Consider the following 20,504-nt stretch of genomic DNA (forward strand, 5'->3'; position numbering starts at 1 on the left):
CGGTCAACTCGCGGACAATGCCAACGGAGGAGGCTTGGTCACAACTGGGCAGAGGAAGCCAAGTGGTTGTGGTGGATCGGAGGTGACGGTGACCATAGGAGGTAGTATCTAGCGCAAGCGGTCGCCATTGAATTGAGGCTTGAACAGCTGCGGCATTATTATCGCATTTGGTGGTTCTTGGTAACGACAATTCGCCCGACTCTCGATCAATGTGCTCCGGCATGATTTTCTTCTGCATGGTTCTCTTCTGCCCGAGAGGCTGAATAGAAGTTTGTCTGCGCAGCTGTCGTCTTTGCCGGTCTGGCGTCGTTGAGTGTGGCCAGAAGGGACCTTTCCCGACCATCTTGCACGCATACGCCGCCTCGAACAAAGAATCATCGAAGGCCATCCGCGGCGGAGACGGGAATCTTCGCCGACATTAATATCACGAGGCGGTGTCGCAATGGGTGTCACAATGGTCATGGTTCTATGCCTTGGCATTGCTGCTCACGTCGTCCACGATTCTGGTCCGGCGGAAGTGTTCCTGGGGACTGTAAGAAATCGTAAGTGTATAGATTCGGGGTATGAAGATGCATCGTGGCATCGTTCGCTCTTTTGGAGATCGAGTGTATGGGTGTTCACTCAGGTTGCGCGTCGACATTGGACTCATCGAGACCGATTCGCCCTCACACAAGACTGAGCCGGCTGATGACATCGTGCGACAGATCTACAGGCACAGTTCGGCATGCCGGGTGAAAGTTGGCGATTGGCATACCGACCGCCATGCGGAAGAGCACGAGGACCCGTGCAGGGCCTTCAAACTCGGTCAGCCGGTAGTGTTGTGCGTCCATGATGGATTGACCTATGGCCATGCTGGACCTTCATGAACCACACCATGGACTATGGATGGACCAGATAGCTTAGCGGGTGGTGCGAGGCCGTAGCCAGGGCTATTCACCAAGGAAATCGTAGCAACCTCACTGTCGATACCAGATTAGGCTCAGCTCTACTATGAAACACGATGGATCACGGCGGATCAGTCTTATAACCAGCCTGGTCCATTGTGGCCCGAATGAATATGGGTTTCCTACGGATCACGGAGTACAACACTACGGTCAGCCTCCGTCAGCCCCCCGTCAGGCTTCACAATTCAGAGACCTGCTGTGGTCGAGCGTCGGAGAGCACACTCGTGATGTAGAAGACAGGATGAATTTCATGATTCGGCATCGTCCTACCACGTCCCAGATACATGTTGTCGAGGTCCGCTTCGGATGTCTGGCCGCGCCGACTGCCGAGATCTGTAAGGCGCTGTAGTAGCGCGATAGCGTCCTCAGTTTACGGTGCTTCGACCAAGTTCACGTGGCGCACAAGATGGCACCCAGAGCTGCCGGAGTACGGTGACTGCTGTTTGGTAAAGGGCCATGCGGCGCTGTGCTCGCTCTTTAGCGAGAGTGTAACCAGGCTTTTGCTGAGATCCCGGGCGACCGGAAAGTTCGTAACACTCGCGTGGGGGATGCTCAATTTCGTGTGCCGGTGGGTGGCCTGTCGAGTAGCGAGCACACTGTGCCCATGGCATTTCATCTACATACGCTCTTCTACACTATCATGCTCATTCCTCATCACAAAAAGGCGCTTAAACGCTAATGGCCCAGCCAAGCGCGATTCAAACGATGCTCGCGTGCTTTTATAGCTTCGTTAGAGGTTTGGTGGTCCCAGACTCGATTCACTGGATGCCAGCCTTCTTCTTGAAAGCATTGATGAGACCGCTGGTGGAAGCATCGTGCTTCGTGCTCTCGCCGGCAGCCTCAAGCTCGCTCTGGATGGTCTTCGCGAGGGCCTTGCCAAGCTCAACACCCCACTGGTCGAAGCTGTTGATGTTCCAGATCGCACCTTCTGTGAAAGTGACGTGCTCGTAGTATGCAATCAAGGCACCCAGAGCGCCCGGTGTGATCTTGTCTGCCAGGATACTGGTGGTCGGGCGATTACCCAAGAACACCTTGTGTGGCACCAGCTCATCACCTGCACCCTCAGCCCTGACAGTATCTGGTGTCTTGCCAACCATGAGCGCCTCAGCCTGCGCAAAGTAGTTTGAGGCAAGCATGATCTGGTGCTTGTTGTTCTCGATTGGGTTGTGCGAGTTGGCAGCAAGGATGAAGTCGGTTGGAATGAGCTTCGTGCCCTGGTGGAGGAGTTGGTAGAAGGAGTGCTGTGCGTTGGTGGCGGGCTCGCCGAAGAGGATCGCGCCGGTGGTGTACTTTACGTAGTCGCCGCTGCGGGTGATGGCCTTTCCGTTCGACTCCATGGAAAGCTGCTGAAGGTACGCTGGGAAGCGGTGTAGGTACTGGTCGAATCTGGCAGAGTGTTAGCTGGGCAGTCATTCGCTGCGTCGACACAATACTCACGGAGATACTAGATGTGTCTGGGCGCCGAAGAAGTCGGAGTACCAAACGCTGAGGAGACCGCCAATCACTGGGATGTTCTGCTCGAGTGGTGCAGTCCTGAAGTGGTGATCCATGGCGTTGGCACCAGACAGGAACTGGTGGAAATTGTCGTAGCCAATGTAGAGGGCGACGGAGAGACCAATGGCGGACCAGACAGAGTAACGTCCACCAACCCAGTCGCTGAAGCCAAACATGTTCTTGGTGTCGATGCCGAACTTCTCGACCTCCTTGGCGTTTGTGGAAAGAGCAACGAAGTGCTTTGCAATGTCGCTCTCCTTGGCAGATTGCAGGAACCACTTCTTTGCAGAGTTGGCGTTGGTGACGGTCTCGGCGGTAGTGAAAGTCTTGGATGCAACCAAGAAGAGAGTGGTCTCTGGGTTGCTGTCCTTGAGGGCCTCGGCCATGTGTGTGCCGTCGATGTTGCTGACGAAGTGGAGCTTGTAGCCTGCCTTGCCGTATGGCTTGAGTGCCTCAGTGACCATGACTGGCCCGAGATCTGAGCCACCGATACCAATGTTGACAATGGTGTCGATTGGCTTGCCAGTGTATCCCTTCCACTCCCCAGAGCGGACCTGCTCGGAGAAGTGCTTCATGTGGTCGAGCACCTCGTTGACGCCCTCAACTACGCTCTGGCCATCAACAGCCATTGGCTCGTTCTTGACATTCCTCAATGCCACGTGGTAGACGGCACGCTTCTCGGTGAAGTTGATCTTCTCGCCCTTGAACATGTCATCGCGGAGGTCTTCAAGCTTGGCCTCCTTGGCGAGGTTGACGAGGAGGGGGAGGGTCTCGTCGGTGATGAAGTTTTTGGAGAAGTCGAAGAGGATCTCGCCGCCGTCGGCCTCGTTCTTGAAGGTGTGGCTGTACTTGTCGAAGCGCTGGGGGTCTTTTTCGAACTCGCTCTTAAGGACCATGCCGCGGCCCAGCTTCTCGTGGTGCTCCATCAGGCCCTTCCATGCTGGCAGCTCGTTAGCCTGCGCGAAGCCTGGCATGTTGGCGGTGTGTGGTGAAGATCAATGGGAGTGGTGGTGGTGTTTCTGGTGAGACAGGCAATGGTTAGTGGGGTGGAGGTGTGGTTGATGGGATGGTTGATGCTCACTCTGTCGAGGTGTGAGGTGGTACATGTATTGATGGAGGTGTCCGGATGAGGTGCGCAGTGGTGGAAGCAGCAGCAGCAGCCGCCAGCAGGAGATGCGAGTGGGCCGGAGTGAGAGGTTGCCGATGACGATTTGCCTCTCAAGTTCTCAACCACATGCACATTGCCCCACCATTGCACTCCAGCAGAAACACAGAAACACAGAAACACGTCGGGTTGCTCCTGTCCCACCACTGCTCATGCTCATGCCACTGCTCATGCTCATGCCACTGCTCATGCTCATGCCACTGCTCATGCTCATGCTAAGAGGCTCTCTCTTGACAACGACAACAAGGAGGCGTGTTGACATGCTGCCCTTCAATGACCCGTGCAATGGACATGTACTTTGCCTTCCTACGCTGCGTCACCAATCTGTTTCCTACCTCACACCATCACACCGTCTCTCGTAGCACTACCATGAGCAAGTGGAGTACGAATGAAATGCCAACAAGCAGTGGTCATACGAATGATATCATCGAGGTGAAAAGACAGGACCAGACCCCCATCACAAGCCTCCAGGCCAGCATCGATGCCATGCAGGAAAAGCTCGATGAAGTCGGCAAAATCATCTACATCGGATCAGTCGAGCAGGTCTGTCTACAGCTCTTCGACATCCAAGATGAGTTCAGGGTACAGGTAGGGCACAAAGCTGCGACTTGCGTGCCAAAAAACGTCGAGAAATTCCAGCACAATGCGAAGAAGAATGTTGATGTGTTTCAGTCGAGCATTGGCCAACTCGATGCGAGGGTGGGAAAGCTGCTGGAAGATACGACTTGAGCTCCGCCGCACACTGCGTCAAGATTGGACGATGTAGGAGTATTCAGTCATCTTCGAATCACATTCGTGTCTAGATCGTCGAGCCGGGATTCTGTGCGGGCGTAGCGCGAGTCGATCCTCGAGTTGAGGTTGTCCTGGAGAGTATCGACCTCACCCGACGTCACCGCAGTGTGCTGGATCATGCGAACCGACGCTCGCGTCTGGTCCACTGATGCTTTCGTCTCCTCAAGCGTGGCTCGGAGGTCTTGCGTTCCGGTACATACAGCAGTACCAACAGCATCCGCGAAGTGGGCGGAAACGCCGCTCAGTTCTTGCACGGTAGGAGCCGCAGTGGCTTCAACTCGTGCCAATCGCTCGTCAACGCTGGCAAACTCAGCCTTGAGACTCGCCATGTCCGCTTTCAAGTCTTGCTGTCCTCTGAGCAATAGCATGTGTCCCTCGCTTAACTTCTCCACCAACGCCTTGTCCAAAGCCACAGTCACTGCAGTGCTTGCATTTTCTTGCTCTTGTTCTTGTTCTGATCTTTGCGCGCTCGCATTACTCGGCTGCTCTAGTCCCTCAAGCCTCTGCGTCTTACTCAATGTTCGCACTTTGTTTGCGCAGGCGGGCGCTGCCTTGGTCTTCTGCACCTTGAAAGCCGGCTGGCCTGTGACTGTCTTGACAAGTGGAGCGGCGTTCGTTCGATAGCTAGACAGTCTGGTGCTTCTACGCTTCGGTGGCATGTTCAAGATCGGACTTCGACGTGTGTATAATAGCAAGTTGTTGCAAAGGGCGGAGACAGACAGACGACTCCAAGAGATCAACACTCGGGTAATCCACGGCCATGCGCACAGGCCATGTAATACAACGCGAAAGGCTTCTCGAGATTAATTGAAACGCGTCTCGACGCGCCAGAACGTGATCATTGAAGGGTCTCCGGGGCGATGGAGTCCATACTGCCCGGTGTCCTCTCGAGTCCATACTGCCCTCAAAGAGACTGTGGCTCATTGACTGCCCTCTGCCATCATGTCCCACCCCTCCAGGCGTAACATCACGCAGCTGCAGCACAAGCCTGCCGTCTGACTTCATGACCGCATGTCCCGTCACAAGACCTGCCTCGACAAGATCTGCTTGATCTCGTGGCATAGCTTGAATACCACTCCTCATGAAGGCGATTCTCTTGACTCGAGTCGCCGGGCTGGCCTCTTTCGCCTTGGTGAGTCCGACCCTGATCTCACCAGTAGGTTCCATACCAGGATCAGAGACTTCCTTGCCAATGTTCGTGAGGTGCCGATTCAACGATGACTTTGTCAAGTCATGATCGTCCTCGCTCAAGCCACTGGAGCCGGTGGAGGCTAGTCTCAAAGTCAACGCCATCATGTGTGGCATCAGAATATGCTCTTTGACTTCATCATCGATGTCGTGAATTGTAAGGTCGCTGAGCAGAGGGCCATGGAGTATGTGAAGCTGCTTAGGATGCGGTGGTATCGCAAGACTGAGTGCCTTAGGCCCATACAATATTTTGGCCCTTGGGTTGCCATGTGGCATGTCCCATCAGGGCCGGGAAGGTAGCAAGTATGTTGGTAGGGATGGTCGAGCTCCGAAATTTGGTGTATGCTACTCCTTCCAGGAACTCGTGCTCCTCAGCAGTCAGGCCTGCCTCGCCCTGACGAGCAATTGGGTTCTTGAAGTCCTTCAAGAGCGATGACGGAGGAGCTTCACTGAAGTCCGGCAGCCGTAATGTCCATCCATCACGTCCAGTATGTGGCCGATAGGGTCTCAACTGAGAGGCGACGTCACAATAATAGTCCACATCCATGTCGTTGTCCTTTGCCGAGACGCTCATACGAACGAGGTCCGGCGAGCTCCGATACCAGTCTCTAGTGATGGAGCGTGACATTCTCGTGATCAGCATAATGCGTGTTGAAGCTTGAAGCAGAAAGGCATGTCGGTGTGAAGACGGCTCTGTGGATGCATGTCAAGCCGTTCGACAGGATCGCTGTCCACGAGAGTGATGGACGAGTGTACATGTATGATGTGCGTGAAACGATGCGATGACGTCAGCTGGAAAGTTGCATGTGGTCTGCAGTGAATGTCGGAGGAGCATGTCCAAGGAGCATGCCGCGAAGGAGAAGTCAAAGCGCGTCTGCATCTCCACCTCACCTGCAGACTCCACCAACGCGCTTCGTCAATGTTTCTCATCCACTGGGCTTTCAGCCTTTCCACCTTGGAATTGCGCCGTGTGGTTAAGATGTTTGGACGGCTCAGCATGTTGGCTTAGAGGATACCAGGTATAAAATGTGCTGTTGGCGGTTGTGAACCTCCAAAGGTAAGCGTAGCGGAGTGGAGCTCTCTACCAACCCTTCTAGACTGCAAAGTAGCGTGCGATCCACGCTACCGCTACCCGACGTACAGTGCTTATTATACGACGACATAGGCGTGAGCGACGAGTATATGTTTGCGAGTTCGCCAACAGGCAAAGTGCGGTAGGTCACGTGACCCTCAAACTTGAAAGTTGATCAATCAGAGCGGGCGCCAAGGCTAGTTGAGGGCTGGTGATAGAGCTCCACTCCCTCCTCGCTGACGCCACCACCTACGCTCGAGTGTTCGCAAGCTCGTACTCCGGTGTGGCTAGCGCTCGGTCGCTACGCTTGACTATAGCGGTAGCGGAGCGGCCATGTCGGCCTCACGAGCGCCCAAGCGCAGGAAATTGGAGGACAGCACGACCAACAATGAGGATGCACACCAGAGTTCGCCGGCGACAAGACATCCCCCTGCCACAGTCACTGCGAATGGGGCACACCTCAGACACGCCAAGTCGTCCCCAGCGGTCAAGTCAGCGCGCAATGGCCACATCTCAGCGCCCAGCAATGCGCCCTCGGCCAACGATACGTGGAAAGAGGCCAAGGCATTGCGGCAGCTGGAACGAGGGAAGAAGCTTCCTGCAACGACACGCGAAAGGCAAGACGTGGATGTTTATGATGACATTGAAGGCGCCAACGTCGGCCGGGAACCATTTGGCAGGATTGGGGGAAGACGCGCACCGTCACCAACACAACCTGCGAGCAATTCTGCTGGTCCGAAGCTCGTGAGCAAGACGCCGGGCTTCTTCAAGCAGTTCCACCGGCCGCCAGCCCAGCCAACAACAACGACCGCCATCAGCAACAACACGAATGACGCGGCAGCAAAGACTACCGATGGGGTTAGCACTCCTCGCGGGAGTTTGGTCAAATCCAAAGAGAAGGAGGTCATCATTGAGGAGAGTGAGCAGGAAAGCGAGGACGACTTCGCAGAGGTCCAAAACATATCCCAACGTTCCACTGCTCGGCCTGCCCGGCATCAAGAAGAGTCGCCAACACGATCAGCGGCTACAGCAAGTCATCCGAAGAAGCACACTTGGGTGTATGGCAAGAAGAAGACCTTTGAGGATGAAATACGGGAGCTGGAAGAACAAGCTCGAAAGAAGGCTGATGTCGATGACAGTGAAGATGAGCTGGCGTCGCAATCCGATGCTCGACGCTCGTCCAAGCGTCGACCCGTGCAGCGAGACATCTTCAAGCCAGATCAAGTGAAGAAGACGCAGAAGCCACTGGACAGACGAAAAGATGATCTTGAAAGTATCAACGTCAGATCAGTCACGGAACATGACCCAGAGGACCGCATGGAGATCGACGAGTTTGACGATGAGCAGTTGCATGTTGTCAAACCCACTGCAAGTGCAAAGACCGCACCTTCCAAGGTTATTACCACGCCCAAGAAAGCAACGATACAGCAGCCAAAGCAGAAGACAGACACGGACCCAGCGCATACTTTTCAACCCGAAAGACTGCGACAGATTCAGACAGTGCTGCTTGAGAGAGCGACCAAGAACCGTGCACTCTCTTTGGCAAACCTGGACGACGAATATGCTAAAGTTTTCTCGGTCGTCAATCAAACAGTAACAGCGGGCGAGAGCAACAGCATGCTACTTATCGGCGCAAGAGGAAGCGGCAAGACCGCCTTAATCCACAGCATCCTACGAGAACAGACTGCGAAACACCCAGACGACTTTCACGCGGTGCGCTTGAACGGCTTCTCACATACAGACGACAAGATTGCACTTCGCGAGATATGGCGACAGCTCGGCCGAGAGATGGACCTCGAAGACGATGAGGGTGATTCGAAGAACTATGCCGACACAATGTCGAAACTGCTCGCGCTGCTGTCACATCCGGCTGAGACGGGCAATGATCAGCCTGAGCAAGTCACCAGGAGTGTCATCTTCGTGCTTGATGAGTTCGAGCTGTTCGCCACGCACCCTCGCCAGACTCTACTCTACAATTTGTTCGACATTGCGCAGAGCCGGAAGGCGCCGATCGCGGTCCTGGGCTTGACGACGAGGATCGATGTGGCCGAGAGTTTGGAGAAGCGCGTGAAGAGTCGTTTCAGTCATCGATACGTGCATTTGAGTCTAGCGAAGAGCTTGCAAAGCTTCCAGCACGTCTGCGAGAGTGTCCTACGCATCGCGCCGACAGATCTCAGCTTGCCAGGATCGAGTGCGGATCAGCCCACGAACCTGACGAAATGGAATGAGTTGGTCGAATCCATCCTCGCATCAGAGCCTTGCACTCGATACCTCCGCCGCCTCTACGCCACAACCAAGTCAATTCCTGACTTCCTTGCAACGCTCACACTGGCCGCCGCGAGCATGCCCGTAACAACTGCAACCACTTCCTCAGACGTCTATGACCACTTCGTCTCATCATTCGCACAGACAGCCCTACAACCACCCGACTCAAAGCTATCACTCCTCCCCTCCTTGAGCACTCTACAACTCGCACTCCTCATTTGCGCCGCCCGACTTACCAACATCTACAACACCGAAGTCATCTCCTTCGCACTGGCATACGAGGAGTACAAAGTCTTGGCCAGCAAAGCTAAGCTGCAGGCCTCCGCAGCAGGAGCCGCGCAAGGTGCAGGGAGCAGAGTCTGGGGCAAAGAAGTGGCGAAGGGTGCTTGGGAAGAACTCGTCGAGAGTAGTCTTGTTATGCAGGAAGGGAGATCTGGTGGCAAAGAGGTTGCGAGGGTCGATGTAGGTCTAGAAGAGATTGGGATGAGTGGCGTTGAGTTGGGAGCTTGGGGAAGGTGGTGTAGGGAGATATAGATATGTACGAATCGATGCACTTAGGTGTGCATATCTGCTGCAGGCCTTTCTCAGTCTCGAGGAAGATGGACCTCAGCAACGAGATCCTGCAGCACCGACGAGCAAAGCCCCTCGGAACAGGCCGGTGACATCTTTAGAGTCAGCCCGTGTACCACTTGGCTTTGATACAGGACAGCATGTGTCACCACTCCCACAGCCGCAATACTGCGAGTGTGTTGGTGCCCACACTGAGTCTCTGCGAGCTCTTTCATCTTGCATCCCTCCAAAGCCACCTTCAAGATGAGTGGCTGCGTCTGTGCTACCAACCTCAGCGGCAGTGTGGCACACGGCTTCGGCGCAGCATGAAGCAAGCGACTCCTTTCTTGACTCCAATCCTGATGAAGAGACTGGATCTCTCTATGGAGCGAGGTGAAGTACAACAGCCTCCGTACTAGTCGTATGTCATCCAGCAGAACGTACATCGCCCCCAACAGACCTACTCCACCAGACACCACGATGCCAAGAACACTTCTACCCCGAACGACCAACGCAGAAACGCACACATCAACATACATCACAATCGGCATCGTCACAGGCCTTCCAGTACTCATTCTGCTTGGCCTCGCACTATGGATCTGCCTTCGAGGCAAGACTACTCGGACACGCCGTGCTACAACATCCAGTCGAACGCAAGCGACCGCCATACATCTTGACATCGAAAGGCTTGAGCATTTGAGAGCAGCCAAGGCAGAATCACAACTGCCACTACATCCTGCGCTACGGCCATCTGCTGCTGAAGTGGAAAGGGAAGAATGTGCGACGGAGGAGGGGAGAAGTAGTGAAGATACCAAAGCGGCTACCGCCAGCGAAGGGAAATCGTTGGCGACGCAGTCGAGTGATGAGATTTTGGCGATGAAGTATGGATTCTCCTGGATTCGAGCATAATATGATTCCGTCACGAATCCATCTTCCCACCACAACCCTGCTCCCACCTCCTCCTGCTACTAGCCATCACAACACCACGCCCACGCCTAATCAAACGCAATGACCGCCTTCACAAGCTCATGCCTCTCAAACCTACTATACGCATCCGGCGCGTCCTCGATCGAGATCACATCACTCACAATAAACCCCGGCCTCGCCCGTCCATTAACGACCAAACTCAACAAAAACGGCGCTAGCACAATAGGATTCGACGCAGCAGTCTCCCACTTGAACGCACCCGTGAAGAAATTAGCCATGTTAAACGAAATCTGATCCTGCGCAGCCGCACCCCTCGGCGCCGTGGTGCTGTTGCCCATAAAATGTGTTGCGAGGCGGCGGAGCCAGTCCTCGGTGCGCCGCTATTGATACGCCCATTCCATGTTGTCGCTGCCGTAGAAGGTGAGCTTCTTATCCTTACTGCCCTCGTTGTTGTCGCCTTGCTAAGATCTTAGTGGTATTATAAAGCGTAGGTCCTGCTCGCTGTTGCTGTCGCTGTCGCTATTGTACTTAAACCGTAGTGGTAAGGAGCCTAGCAACGAGCCTTCTACAGACTCCGGCTTGTAGCGACTAAAGTGAATACAGGGCCCGTTATTTATATGCCATTCGTGGTCGTGCTTAATTAAGCTAAGGTTAATTATAGTGTCGTATAGCGCCCTGCTTCGAGGGATAATATCCTACTCGAGGTAACACTAGGTCTATAGTAGATATTGCTAGCTACTAAGATCTTTATTATCTCCTAGTTAAGTAATGCGGTTAAGGTGTCCGTATCGGCTTAAGTAACTTCCCTTAATAGCTCGTAGATAATGCACTCGTATTAGTAGTAAAGGCGTCGCTACGAAGGGTATGTAGCTGCTACTCGAAACGGACACGTCTAATCTATAGACAGTAGTATTAGCTTAATATCGAGGTATTCGAGGGTAAGAAGGATATTATCTTTAAGAGGTGTTAAACAGTACGAGTTACGTAGTAGTAGAAGACGGCGGATTATACGAAAGACGAAGAAGGACCTAATAGGATAGCGTATATCTATATACAGTATCGCTAGTATTAGTATAGGTAGATACTAGGTGTCCGGATGTTTACTAGCCTATAGGCTGGCAAACCCTAGTCACGTGATCTAGTCACATAACACACCTACACCTATATACTTGTCCTACGGCCTATATGTTCTCAACACTCCTACTCAGGCTATATAGTCTCCTATAATCCCTTTACGTAAGCTAGAGCTACCTTATAAAGTTTTAGAACTGCTAGCTATTAAGGGGCTTTATTAACCTATTAGTAGCTATATACTTTATATAGCAGTAGTCTACTATAATCTTCTTCTACTACTAGAGATGTCTAATATAGTTATATATAACATCAATATGCTTTGACCTTTTATACATATAGGCATCTTTAATAAGTGTTAAAGCGGCTTAGTTGTTACCTATAAGCTTGACTAGCCTTAGCTCGTTAATAGTGCCCTTACTTACCCTTATACTCGGCTAGAAAGAGCTCTTTCCTACTAGTTCTAGGCACCCTATTTCCCTAAGGACAGTAGCAAGAAATTGTGACTACTTTACGGCTACGTTTATAGCTATGAACTTAGCTTCTATTGTTAATATTATAACAGACTTCTGCTTCCTACTTATCTAGGACATAGGTGATCTATAAAGGAACTATACGTATCCTAGAATTGAGACTCTATCTACTTTGTCTATAGCGTAGTCAGAGTCCGAGTATCCCTAGAGATTGCCCCCTCCCTTTCTATATATAAGACCTAGGTCTAGGTACGACCGTAGGTATTAGGAGAGCTTCTTCAAAGCCTTTATATACTACTACGAGGGATTAGTAACATATAAGCTAATTCTTCTAAGGGGGAATGCTAAGTCTAGCCTTGTTATTGTTATTAGCTATATCTAGGTACTATTATAGCTCTAGTAATCCTGTTTGTTATACCTCTTATCTATAGGAGCCGTAGGTACTAAATGCTCGTAGCTCTCTATAGATAAGTAGGTTAGCGTAGCCTTCTCTCTAGCTATATTCATCTTAGCTAAGTTAGCGTAGACATAGTGTCCTTAATCAAGCTTCTAAGTGCCTTAGGACCTGTCTCTTATAATCCTTATTCTAAGGATCTTCGTAGGTTCACTAAGATCTTTAATCTTAAACACTTTTCTAAGCTTAGCCTTAAACCACTAAGCATCTAATAGCTTCGGAGCTACAATAGGTATGTCATCTATATAGGTAAGGACTATAAGGTCTCTATCCGTATAGATAAGTAGGTATAGATCTACCTAGGACTAGGTAAATCTAATCTTCTCTAGCTTCGTAACATAGAGCTTGTTCTAGTCTCTAGCTACTTGCTTAAGCCTATAAAGGCTTCGTAGGACCTTAAACACTATGTTTAGAGGTGCTTCAACTCCTAGGGGTGGGATTATATAGATGTCTTTAAGAAGGCTACTTTAGATAAAAGCATTATTTATATCTACTAGGTGCATCTCGAGATCTCTCTTATATACTACTGCTATAAATACTCGGAGAGTATTATGTCTAATAGTAGGTATAAAGGTCTCTCCGAAGCCAACCCTATATTTCTATAAAAACCCTCTTATAACTAGTCTTACCTTAAACTTCTTAATAGCTCTACTAATCATTCTTTTTATATTCAAGACCTACCTAGAAGTAATTAGATTCGTACCCTTTAGCGGTATAACTGCTTCCTAGGTATTATTGCTTACTAAGGTAATAAGTTCGTTCTCGATTACCTCTCTCTATATATATCCCTATTCGGGGTCTCCTACGGCTACCTTATAGGACTTTAGGATTAGCACTTCCTGCTAATAGGCTATAGCCTATCTAATAGTAGCAAATATATATTCTTCTACGTCGTTTAGAATCTCCTCTACCTAGCTTATTATAGGGTCTAGATAGAACATCTAGGCGGTAAGAGCCTTATAGTATTTAGCCTTATACTCTTTAGAGTTATTATCTCCGTCCCCCCTTAACCTCTTGTTGCCTATAACCTAAGGTAGCGCTAGGTGTTCGGATAGGTCAAACTAAACAACATCTTCTTTTTCTTTTATTAGAGTACCCTAATCTCTAAACTTCTAGTATTCCCTAATGTCCTTTAGGGGAGGGGGAAGTTATATAAATAGCGGTTACTATAGTATTAATGACTTAGGTAGGTTCTATATAGATCTACCGTTATTGGCCTTCGACAGTATTAAACCCGCCTTAATATTTTCTCCTAGCCTTCGTAACGGTGTCTCTAATCATCCCCTATCGGAAAATTTCGCCCTAAAGGGCTTCCTCCTAATAGGATTGCGCTATAGCGCTCGACTCGGCTAGTTAGTAAAGGTGATACTAAGATCTATATCTCCCCCCTTCTTATTCTTAAACTAGTCGACGTGACTATACGCTTTTATAGCTTTTATGTCGGGATCCTAGAACAGCTATTGTTTTATAGTGTTTTCTAAGTAGCCTATAAACACGGCTTCTTTTCCTCGGTTTATCAACTTGTCTCTCCTTAAGCCTTAAGGTTAGGCTCTTAGGTCTATATAGACTATAGCTTTATATCCCTAGACGCGGAATGTTATAGTCTCCCTATAGAGTGTATAGAAGGTGGGGACAGAAGAGCCTTAGAGTGCTCAGAAGTCGTTAAGAAGTGACAGTCCAGCTTGGTATATAAGCGCCAAGAATTATATGCCCCGTAATATTCACTACGGGACCTAGCCCTCCAAATTCACCCCTCTACTAAACCTTGACAGATTCACTTCGGCTCGTAACTATGTAACTCACGGTACTCCCGCGAGCACCCGCGACTACGCTAGACCCTAGAAGAAGCACGTAGAAGACTCGGAACGTAGGGCAGGTTGGAATAAGGTTTTGAGCAAAGCTACTAAGCGCGGCTTCGTATAGGTTAGCCCTATTGATACGGGGACACGTACTCGCGAGGGTCGCGTATAAATATCTGGCCTTCCCTAGGCCTCTCTTGCTTTCTTCGTCTTTCGTTTTGTGTAGTAATTATACTACACCCTTTATATCTGTACTTCGTACCTACATTCTCGCTTTCACCCTTATATCTTATAGGCTAGGCTCTCGCCCTAACATCACGAAAGACTAAAAAACCGTCAACCACTCGAGTTATCCTTATAGGTGACCACGCTACCGATAGAGGTGTTAACCTCGACAACTAGGACACTCTATTCTACTTTAGCGAGTAGACTAACATCCCCTTCTCGAACGCCGCTGCCTTCGGTACCTAGGCAAACGCTAACCCCGACACCGCCTACGCTCTTATTAACCGCACCGTCTCCTCTTTCCGCGAGACCGCCTAGTAGGTCGAGCAAGCGAACAACTAAGTAACATACCTTTAAGGTATTATGAACACCTTCTAGAACCTCGCCCCGTACGCCGACGACAACCGCCGCTAGCACTTCTCTAAGAAGGTCAACGACCTAGACGAGTTCGACGGTAATAAGAGCAAGTTTAAGGCATTTGAGACATAGCTTACTATCAAGCTATTAGCTAATACCGACTACTTTCCGTAAGAGAAGGACAAAGTCACGTACGTCTTCTCCCTCCTTCGGGGAGACGCCGCGGCTTAGGTATAACACTATATCGATAATGCTACGTAGACTATCGGCTGCCCGGACGTCCTTACCTTAATGTAGGACCTCCGTGCTGCCTTTAGTGATCTAGACCGTAGAGCCACCGCCTAGAACGCTATCTATAACCTCCTCTAGAAGAACAAGAGCTTCGCCGAGTACCTCGCGGCCTTTAACCGCGACATCGGGTTTACCGGCTATAACGAAGAGACTAAGAAGAGCACTCTCCGCCGTGGTTTATTAGTAGAGCTTCTTCGAGCCCTCGAGGACAAGGACGTCGGTGCTATAAGCTTCCGTAAGCTCGTCGAGACCTACTAGCGCCTCGACTCTAATATAAAACATACCGCCTCTCTCCTCGCTTCCCGTTCTTAAGGTCGTTAGCCTCGTAGTCCCGGAAGCTACTTCGCTACTCTACTAGGCGCCGCCGCTCCTACGGCTCTCCCTCCCGTCTCTATAGGTAACGCTATAGATCTTAGCGCTAGTGCCGTAGTCTCTCGAGTCTAGGGCCTCGTTAACGGTAAGCTCACTTCCGAAGAGAAGCTTCGCCGTCGCTAGGCCGGACTCTATACCTACTGCGGCGGTCTAGGCTATATCGTAGCTAACTGTCCGTAGCTTGCTACCCGTAACGCCCGTAACCCGGTTCGCGGCGCTATCGGCGCTATCGAGCCTACTCCTACTACTCCCGCTAAGTAGGAAAAAGCCTAGGTCTTCCTTATCGACGCGATAGAGACTAAGAATAACGTTTACCGAAAGTGAAGAGAGGAAGGAAGTTGAGGATCAATATAGTATAGCTAGACCTATACGACGAGACGGGTAAGGACTACGCTTATAAACCGTTCGTTACGAATGTAAATATCGGCTTAAAGAAACTCTCTTCTTCTAATCTCACTCTTATAGACACTGGCGTACTAGGCGAGTCTTTTATAGACTATAAACTCGCGACCTCTCTTAACCTCGAACCCTAGGAACTAAAGTACCCTCGTACCCTTGAACTCTTTAACGGTACGGAGACTACTACTAGTAAGATTACTTATGTTATATACACGTCAATTACCCTCGGAGGCAAGCGTATGTCGATCACTAGCTTCCTTACGTCCCTACCGCATTAGAAGTTTATCCTCGGCCTCCCCTAGTTTAGACGATACCGATCTATTATCGACTAGACTTCCCTTACTATTAGCTTCCCTCTAGAAGTTCCTCCGGCACCTCCGCCTTCTCCGCCGCCTTAGCGCGGTCCTAAGTATACTAAGATCTTCTAGGTAAACGCCGCTACCTTCACTACTACTACTAAGTAGCCTAAAGCTCAAGTCTTCGCCGCCTCTCTCCGCGATATCGACATCGCCCTCGAGAAGCTCGATAAGAAGCGTACACCTACCGACCCTACTACGAAGGTCCCTCCTTAGGCACACTATATCCTCTACGTATTCGATACTAAAGCCGTAGACGAGCTGCCTCCTTATCGCCCTTACGACCATAAGATTGAGCTAGAAGAAGGTGTAGAGACACCGTTCGGACCGCTATATTCTATGACCCGAGAAGAGCTTATCGTCCTTAAGAGATACCTCGAAGAGAACCTAAAGAAGGGGTTTATTCGAGCGAGCCGTTCTAGCGCTAGCAGTCCCGTCATGTTCGTTAAGAAGCCCGGCGGTAGCCTACGCTTCTACGTAGACTACCGAGGCTTAAACGCTATTATAAAGAAGAACCGCTACCTAATACCGTTGATTTAGGAGACGCTCGAGCGCCTCTCTAAGGCTAAGTACTTTACTAAGCTCGATGTCATCGCTACGTTTAATAAGTTACGAATAGTAGAAGGACACGAGTATCTTATAGCCTTCCGTACTCGCTACGGGCTGTTCGAGTCGCTCGTTATACCCTTCGGCGTTTGTAACGGGCCTAGTACCTTCTAGAACTTTATTAACGACATCCTTTAAGAGTTCCTCGATCAGTTCTACACTACCTATATCGACTACATCCTAGTCTATAGCGAGACTAAGGAGGAGCACCGCGAGCACGTCTATAAGGTCCTTTAGAAGCTCGTAGACGCCGGCTTGTAGCTCGATATCGATAAGTACGAGTTTAAGAAGACCGAAGTCAAGTTCCTTAGTTTGATCATTACCGTAGACGGTATCAAGATAGACTAAGAGAAGATCGACGCTATCGTCGAATAGGATACTCCTACGAACGTTAAAGAGGTCTAGGGTTTCCTAGGCTTTACTAACTTCTACCGCCGCTTTATCTACGTATTCTCGGGCGTAGTACGCCCTTTAACGAAGCTTACGCGTAAGGGTAAGAAGTTCGCCTAGACCGACGAATGCTAGGAGGCTTTTGACTTACTTAAAGCGAAGTTTGTTAAGAACCCGCTTCTATAGCACTTCTATTTCGAACTAGAGACCCGTATAGAGACCGACGTATCCGACGGCGTAGTAGGCGGTGTCCTACTATAACGCCGCTCGCCTGAATCCCCCTAGTTACCTATCGCCTTCCTCTCTAAGAAGATAACCGCTACGGAGTATAACTACGAGATCTACGACAAGGAGCTTCTCGCTATCGTTAAAGCTTTCGAAGAGTAGCGCCCCGAGCTCGAAGGCTCTACTATGCCCGTCTAAGTAAGCTCCGACCATAAGAACCTCGTCTACTTTATAAAGAGCAAGCTGCTTAATCGTCGCTAGGCCCGCTAGAGCGAGTTCCTCTCCGGTTCAACTTTATAATCTCGTATACGCCCGGTAAGGCCAACTCGATAGCCGACGCCCTTACCCGCCGCCCTAGTGACTCTCTAGTTGATCGAAGAGGGGGCCGGCAAATCGTAGAGCAACAAGTTATTAAAGAGCACAACCTCTCTTCCGAGCTTCGAGAGTACCTATCGAACGGCTAGCCTACGCTCGCCGCTTCCTTTGCTACTCTCGTGCTCGCTCCTACCTACCTTAACGAGAGTAACGATGAATCCGAGCCTAAAGAATACGCCTCGGACGCTAAGGACTTAAACGACGATAAAGAGGGCTTAGTAACGACCGACGGCTTATCCGAATTAGACTTTAAGGGGTTTAATAATAAGGAGCAGCCCGAAGGCATTATAGTACGAGTACGAATAGCGTACGATACCGATATAGACGCCTAAGAGTTAGTTTAGGCCCTTAGATCTAGCGCGAGGACATTCCCGGGCTTCTCGCTATCCGAGTACGAGCTCTAGGAAGGTGTCGTCTACTTCCGTAAGAAGCTTTACGTACCGTAGCCCGAAGGCTCTAATATCCGAGCTAAGATTCTTCAAATCGTCCACGACTCCGCCTCTAGGGGTCACCTAGGCGTAGCTAATACCTATAAGCTCCTCGCTAGGTATTACTAGTAGCCGTATTCCTAGAAGGACGTCCGCCTCTACGTACTGAACTGCGCTACTTACCGAAGAGCTAAAGCTAACCGCTACCGCCCCTACGGTCTCTTATACCCTCTCCCGGCTCCTAATCGTCCGTGGAAGCACATCACGATAGACTTTATCACCGATCTTCCTTACGGTAAGACCTTTAGCGGCGTGAAAGCAAAGGCCCTTCTAGTGATCGTAGACCGGTACTCTAAGGACCGGTACATAATCCCGTGCTAGAGCATAACCGTAAAGGAGACTACTCGCTTGTTCTACGAATTCGTCTAGCGCTTTCAAGGCCTCTGTTACGGTCTGAAAGGTGGGAGAAGCTCATTTGTCAGACAAGCGAAGAACGAGGGGAGATCACTAGGCAGCCAGTGTATTGGAGTCACTTGGGTCACTCGTGAACGAGGTGACTCAGGGTCACTCGTGAACGAGGTGACTCAGGGTCACTTAGGTCACTCGTGAGCGAGGTGACCGCGCCAAGACATAGTACTATATAGACGACGCTCCTTTGCAAGTAGATAGGAGCCTCGTGCTCAACTCATTTTAAGTATACACCATATACTGTTTGGGACCACTACCTTCTCAACGAGTCAGAGACATCATTGCAAAGATCCAAGCCCGGTTGGGATAACGTACAGCGGTTCCTAACAACTTTGAGCACCACCACCAGGGCCCTTTGCATATGTCTGGGAGAGACGCTACCCGGAGTCCGTCAAGACAAGGAACGCCACAGTCAACTGGCATTACGGAACGAATGAGCGAAATGTCGATTACAGGAAGCAGCAAGAACAACAACGCTCCTATGAGTATGCTGAACTCACAGGACCACCACCGTGCACCTAAGGTGTCTACGCCGGAGACGTTCGACGGGACCAAGGACAAACTGGAGGCTTTTCAACTGCAGGTTCAGTTGTACCTTCACTTCAACGCACACCAGTTTCAAGGCGAGGCCGGCAAGGTCTTGTACGCCGCATCCTTCCTACGAGGAAAAGCAGCTAGAGGATTCCGACCATACCTCAAGGACTGGCTCCACAACCAGGGTGAGGGGGGGACACCGAAGACGGAAACTCGAAAAATTTTCCACGACTACGACGAGTTTGAGACGAAACTCGATGATCTATACGGGATACCGAATGAGGAGGTATACGCCGACCGACATATCCGACAACTTCGACAGACCACTTCTGTAGCGCTGTACGCCTCAGAATTCCAAGGATATGCCGCCGACCTAGAATGGAACGACGCAGCATTGCGATCGCAGTTCTACCTCGGGCTGAAGGACAACGTTAAAGCCGAACTATCCCGAAACGCCAGCGTTGTGACGCTAGGGGCGATGATCAAGGCAGCAAAGGAGATCGACGAAAGGCTCCAGGATTTGAGGTACGACCGACACGTACAGCCTGGATACCAGAGACCCGCCGCGAGCGGAAGAGGGGGCTTCAAGGCCAGAAGTCAGGACCCTAGTTACGGAGACCCAATGGAATTGGACGTAACGGATCGTAGGACAGGAAGGGGGCTGAAGAGCAAAGGTTCCACCTGCTACGTATGTGGCGAGCAAGGCCACTTTGCAAAAAACTGCAAGAAGAAGAATATAGTTAGCCGCGAGTTCAACGCAATGATTCGCGAAGAGAAGACATACCAGGAATGCGAGAACTTCTTCTCGAAATCTGCTTAGCAGAAACGACCTGACGACAAGGCATCAAACAGCGGCTTCTTGATTTGATGACCTAAGGACTAGAAGTCAACACAACGACACGGATAAACGACTACTGGAACACGACTTACGAAGGCGCCTCGGGAGGAGGATCAGAACAAAAACCAGACCAGGAGAAAGGGGACGCTACACCGACGCTTTGGAGGCTCTTCTCCAGCTCGGATGCGGACAGGTGGACGACCCGAGTATCGTCTCCCTCGGCGGCGAGCTCACGATCCAAGCAACGGAGTTTTTCTTCTTCACGGGCACGGTTCTGCTCGAGTACTTGGCGCTTCCTGGTGAGGATCGCCCGGACCTGCTCCAGTTGCTGCAGGAGCGATTCCTGTTGTTGCTCCGCCAGCTCGATTTCTCTTTTTATGGATGCTTCGGTCCGATCTATGGCGGCCCACGACGTACGGACACAGGCGCGACCTCTACGGACACACT

General features: G+C 50.7%; 8 protein-coding genes across 8 annotated transcripts; 3 read left to right on the top strand and 5 right to left on the bottom strand.

The window, feature by feature from the left end:
• Positions 1-1,702: 1,702 nt before the first annotated feature.
• CLAFUR5_08472 (Glucose-6-phosphate isomerase) lies at positions 1,703-3,412 on the bottom strand (the record flags this gene model as incomplete). The annotated part of the gene is made up of 2 exons (XM_047907620.1): positions 1,703-2,330; positions 2,382-3,412. 2 exons carry the CDS (start codon positions 3,410-3,412, stop codon positions 1,703-1,705), a joined length of 1,659 nt encoding a protein of 552 aa, XP_047759575.1.
• A 560-nt stretch (positions 3,413-3,972) lies between these two features.
• CLAFUR5_08473 (uncharacterized protein) lies at positions 3,973-4,332 on the top strand (the record flags this gene model as incomplete). Its single annotated transcript, XM_047907621.1, has 1 exon — positions 3,973-4,332. The coding sequence occupies one exon, from the start codon at positions 3,973-3,975 to the stop codon at positions 4,330-4,332; it is 360 nt and encodes a 119-aa protein (XP_047759635.1).
• Positions 4,333-4,379: 47 nt separating this feature from the next.
• On the bottom strand, positions 4,380-5,054 carry CLAFUR5_08474 (uncharacterized protein; the record flags this gene model as incomplete). The annotated part of the gene is made up of 1 exon (XM_047907622.1): positions 4,380-5,054. The coding sequence occupies one exon, from the start codon at positions 5,052-5,054 to the stop codon at positions 4,380-4,382; it is 675 nt and encodes a 224-aa protein (XP_047759407.1).
• Positions 5,055-5,233: 179 nt separating this feature from the next.
• CLAFUR5_08475 (uncharacterized protein) lies at positions 5,234-5,688 on the bottom strand (the record flags this gene model as incomplete). Its single annotated transcript, XM_047907623.1, has 2 exons — positions 5,234-5,293; positions 5,347-5,688. 2 exons carry the CDS (start codon positions 5,686-5,688, stop codon positions 5,234-5,236), a joined length of 402 nt encoding a protein of 133 aa, XP_047759574.1.
• Positions 5,689-5,815: 127 nt separating this feature from the next.
• CLAFUR5_08476 (uncharacterized protein) lies at positions 5,816-6,211 on the bottom strand (the record flags this gene model as incomplete). Its single annotated transcript, XM_047907624.1, has 1 exon — positions 5,816-6,211. One exon carries the CDS (start codon positions 6,209-6,211, stop codon positions 5,816-5,818), a length of 396 nt encoding a protein of 131 aa, XP_047759573.1.
• Positions 6,212-6,988: 777 nt separating this feature from the next.
• On the top strand, positions 6,989-9,454 carry CLAFUR5_08477 (Origin recognition complex subunit 4; the record flags this gene model as incomplete). Its single annotated transcript, XM_047907625.1, has 1 exon — positions 6,989-9,454. One exon carries the CDS (start codon positions 6,989-6,991, stop codon positions 9,452-9,454), a length of 2,466 nt encoding a protein of 821 aa, XP_047759572.1.
• A 495-nt stretch (positions 9,455-9,949) lies between these two features.
• CLAFUR5_08478 (uncharacterized protein) lies at positions 9,950-10,378 on the top strand (the record flags this gene model as incomplete). Its single annotated transcript, XM_047907626.1, has 1 exon — positions 9,950-10,378. One exon carries the CDS (start codon positions 9,950-9,952, stop codon positions 10,376-10,378), a length of 429 nt encoding a protein of 142 aa, XP_047759588.1.
• Positions 10,379-10,464: 86 nt separating this feature from the next.
• CLAFUR5_08479 (uncharacterized protein) lies at positions 10,465-10,674 on the bottom strand (the record flags this gene model as incomplete). Its single annotated transcript, XM_047907627.1, has 1 exon — positions 10,465-10,674. One exon carries the CDS (start codon positions 10,672-10,674, stop codon positions 10,465-10,467), a length of 210 nt encoding a protein of 69 aa, XP_047759587.1.
• Positions 10,675-20,504: the final 9,830 nt, after the last annotated feature.

Source organism: Fulvia fulva, chromosome 3, assembly GCF_020509005.1.
Source record: "Fulvia fulva chromosome 3, complete sequence".
NCBI lineage: Eukaryota > Fungi > Ascomycota > Dothideomycetes > Mycosphaerellales > Mycosphaerellaceae > Fulvia > Fulvia fulva.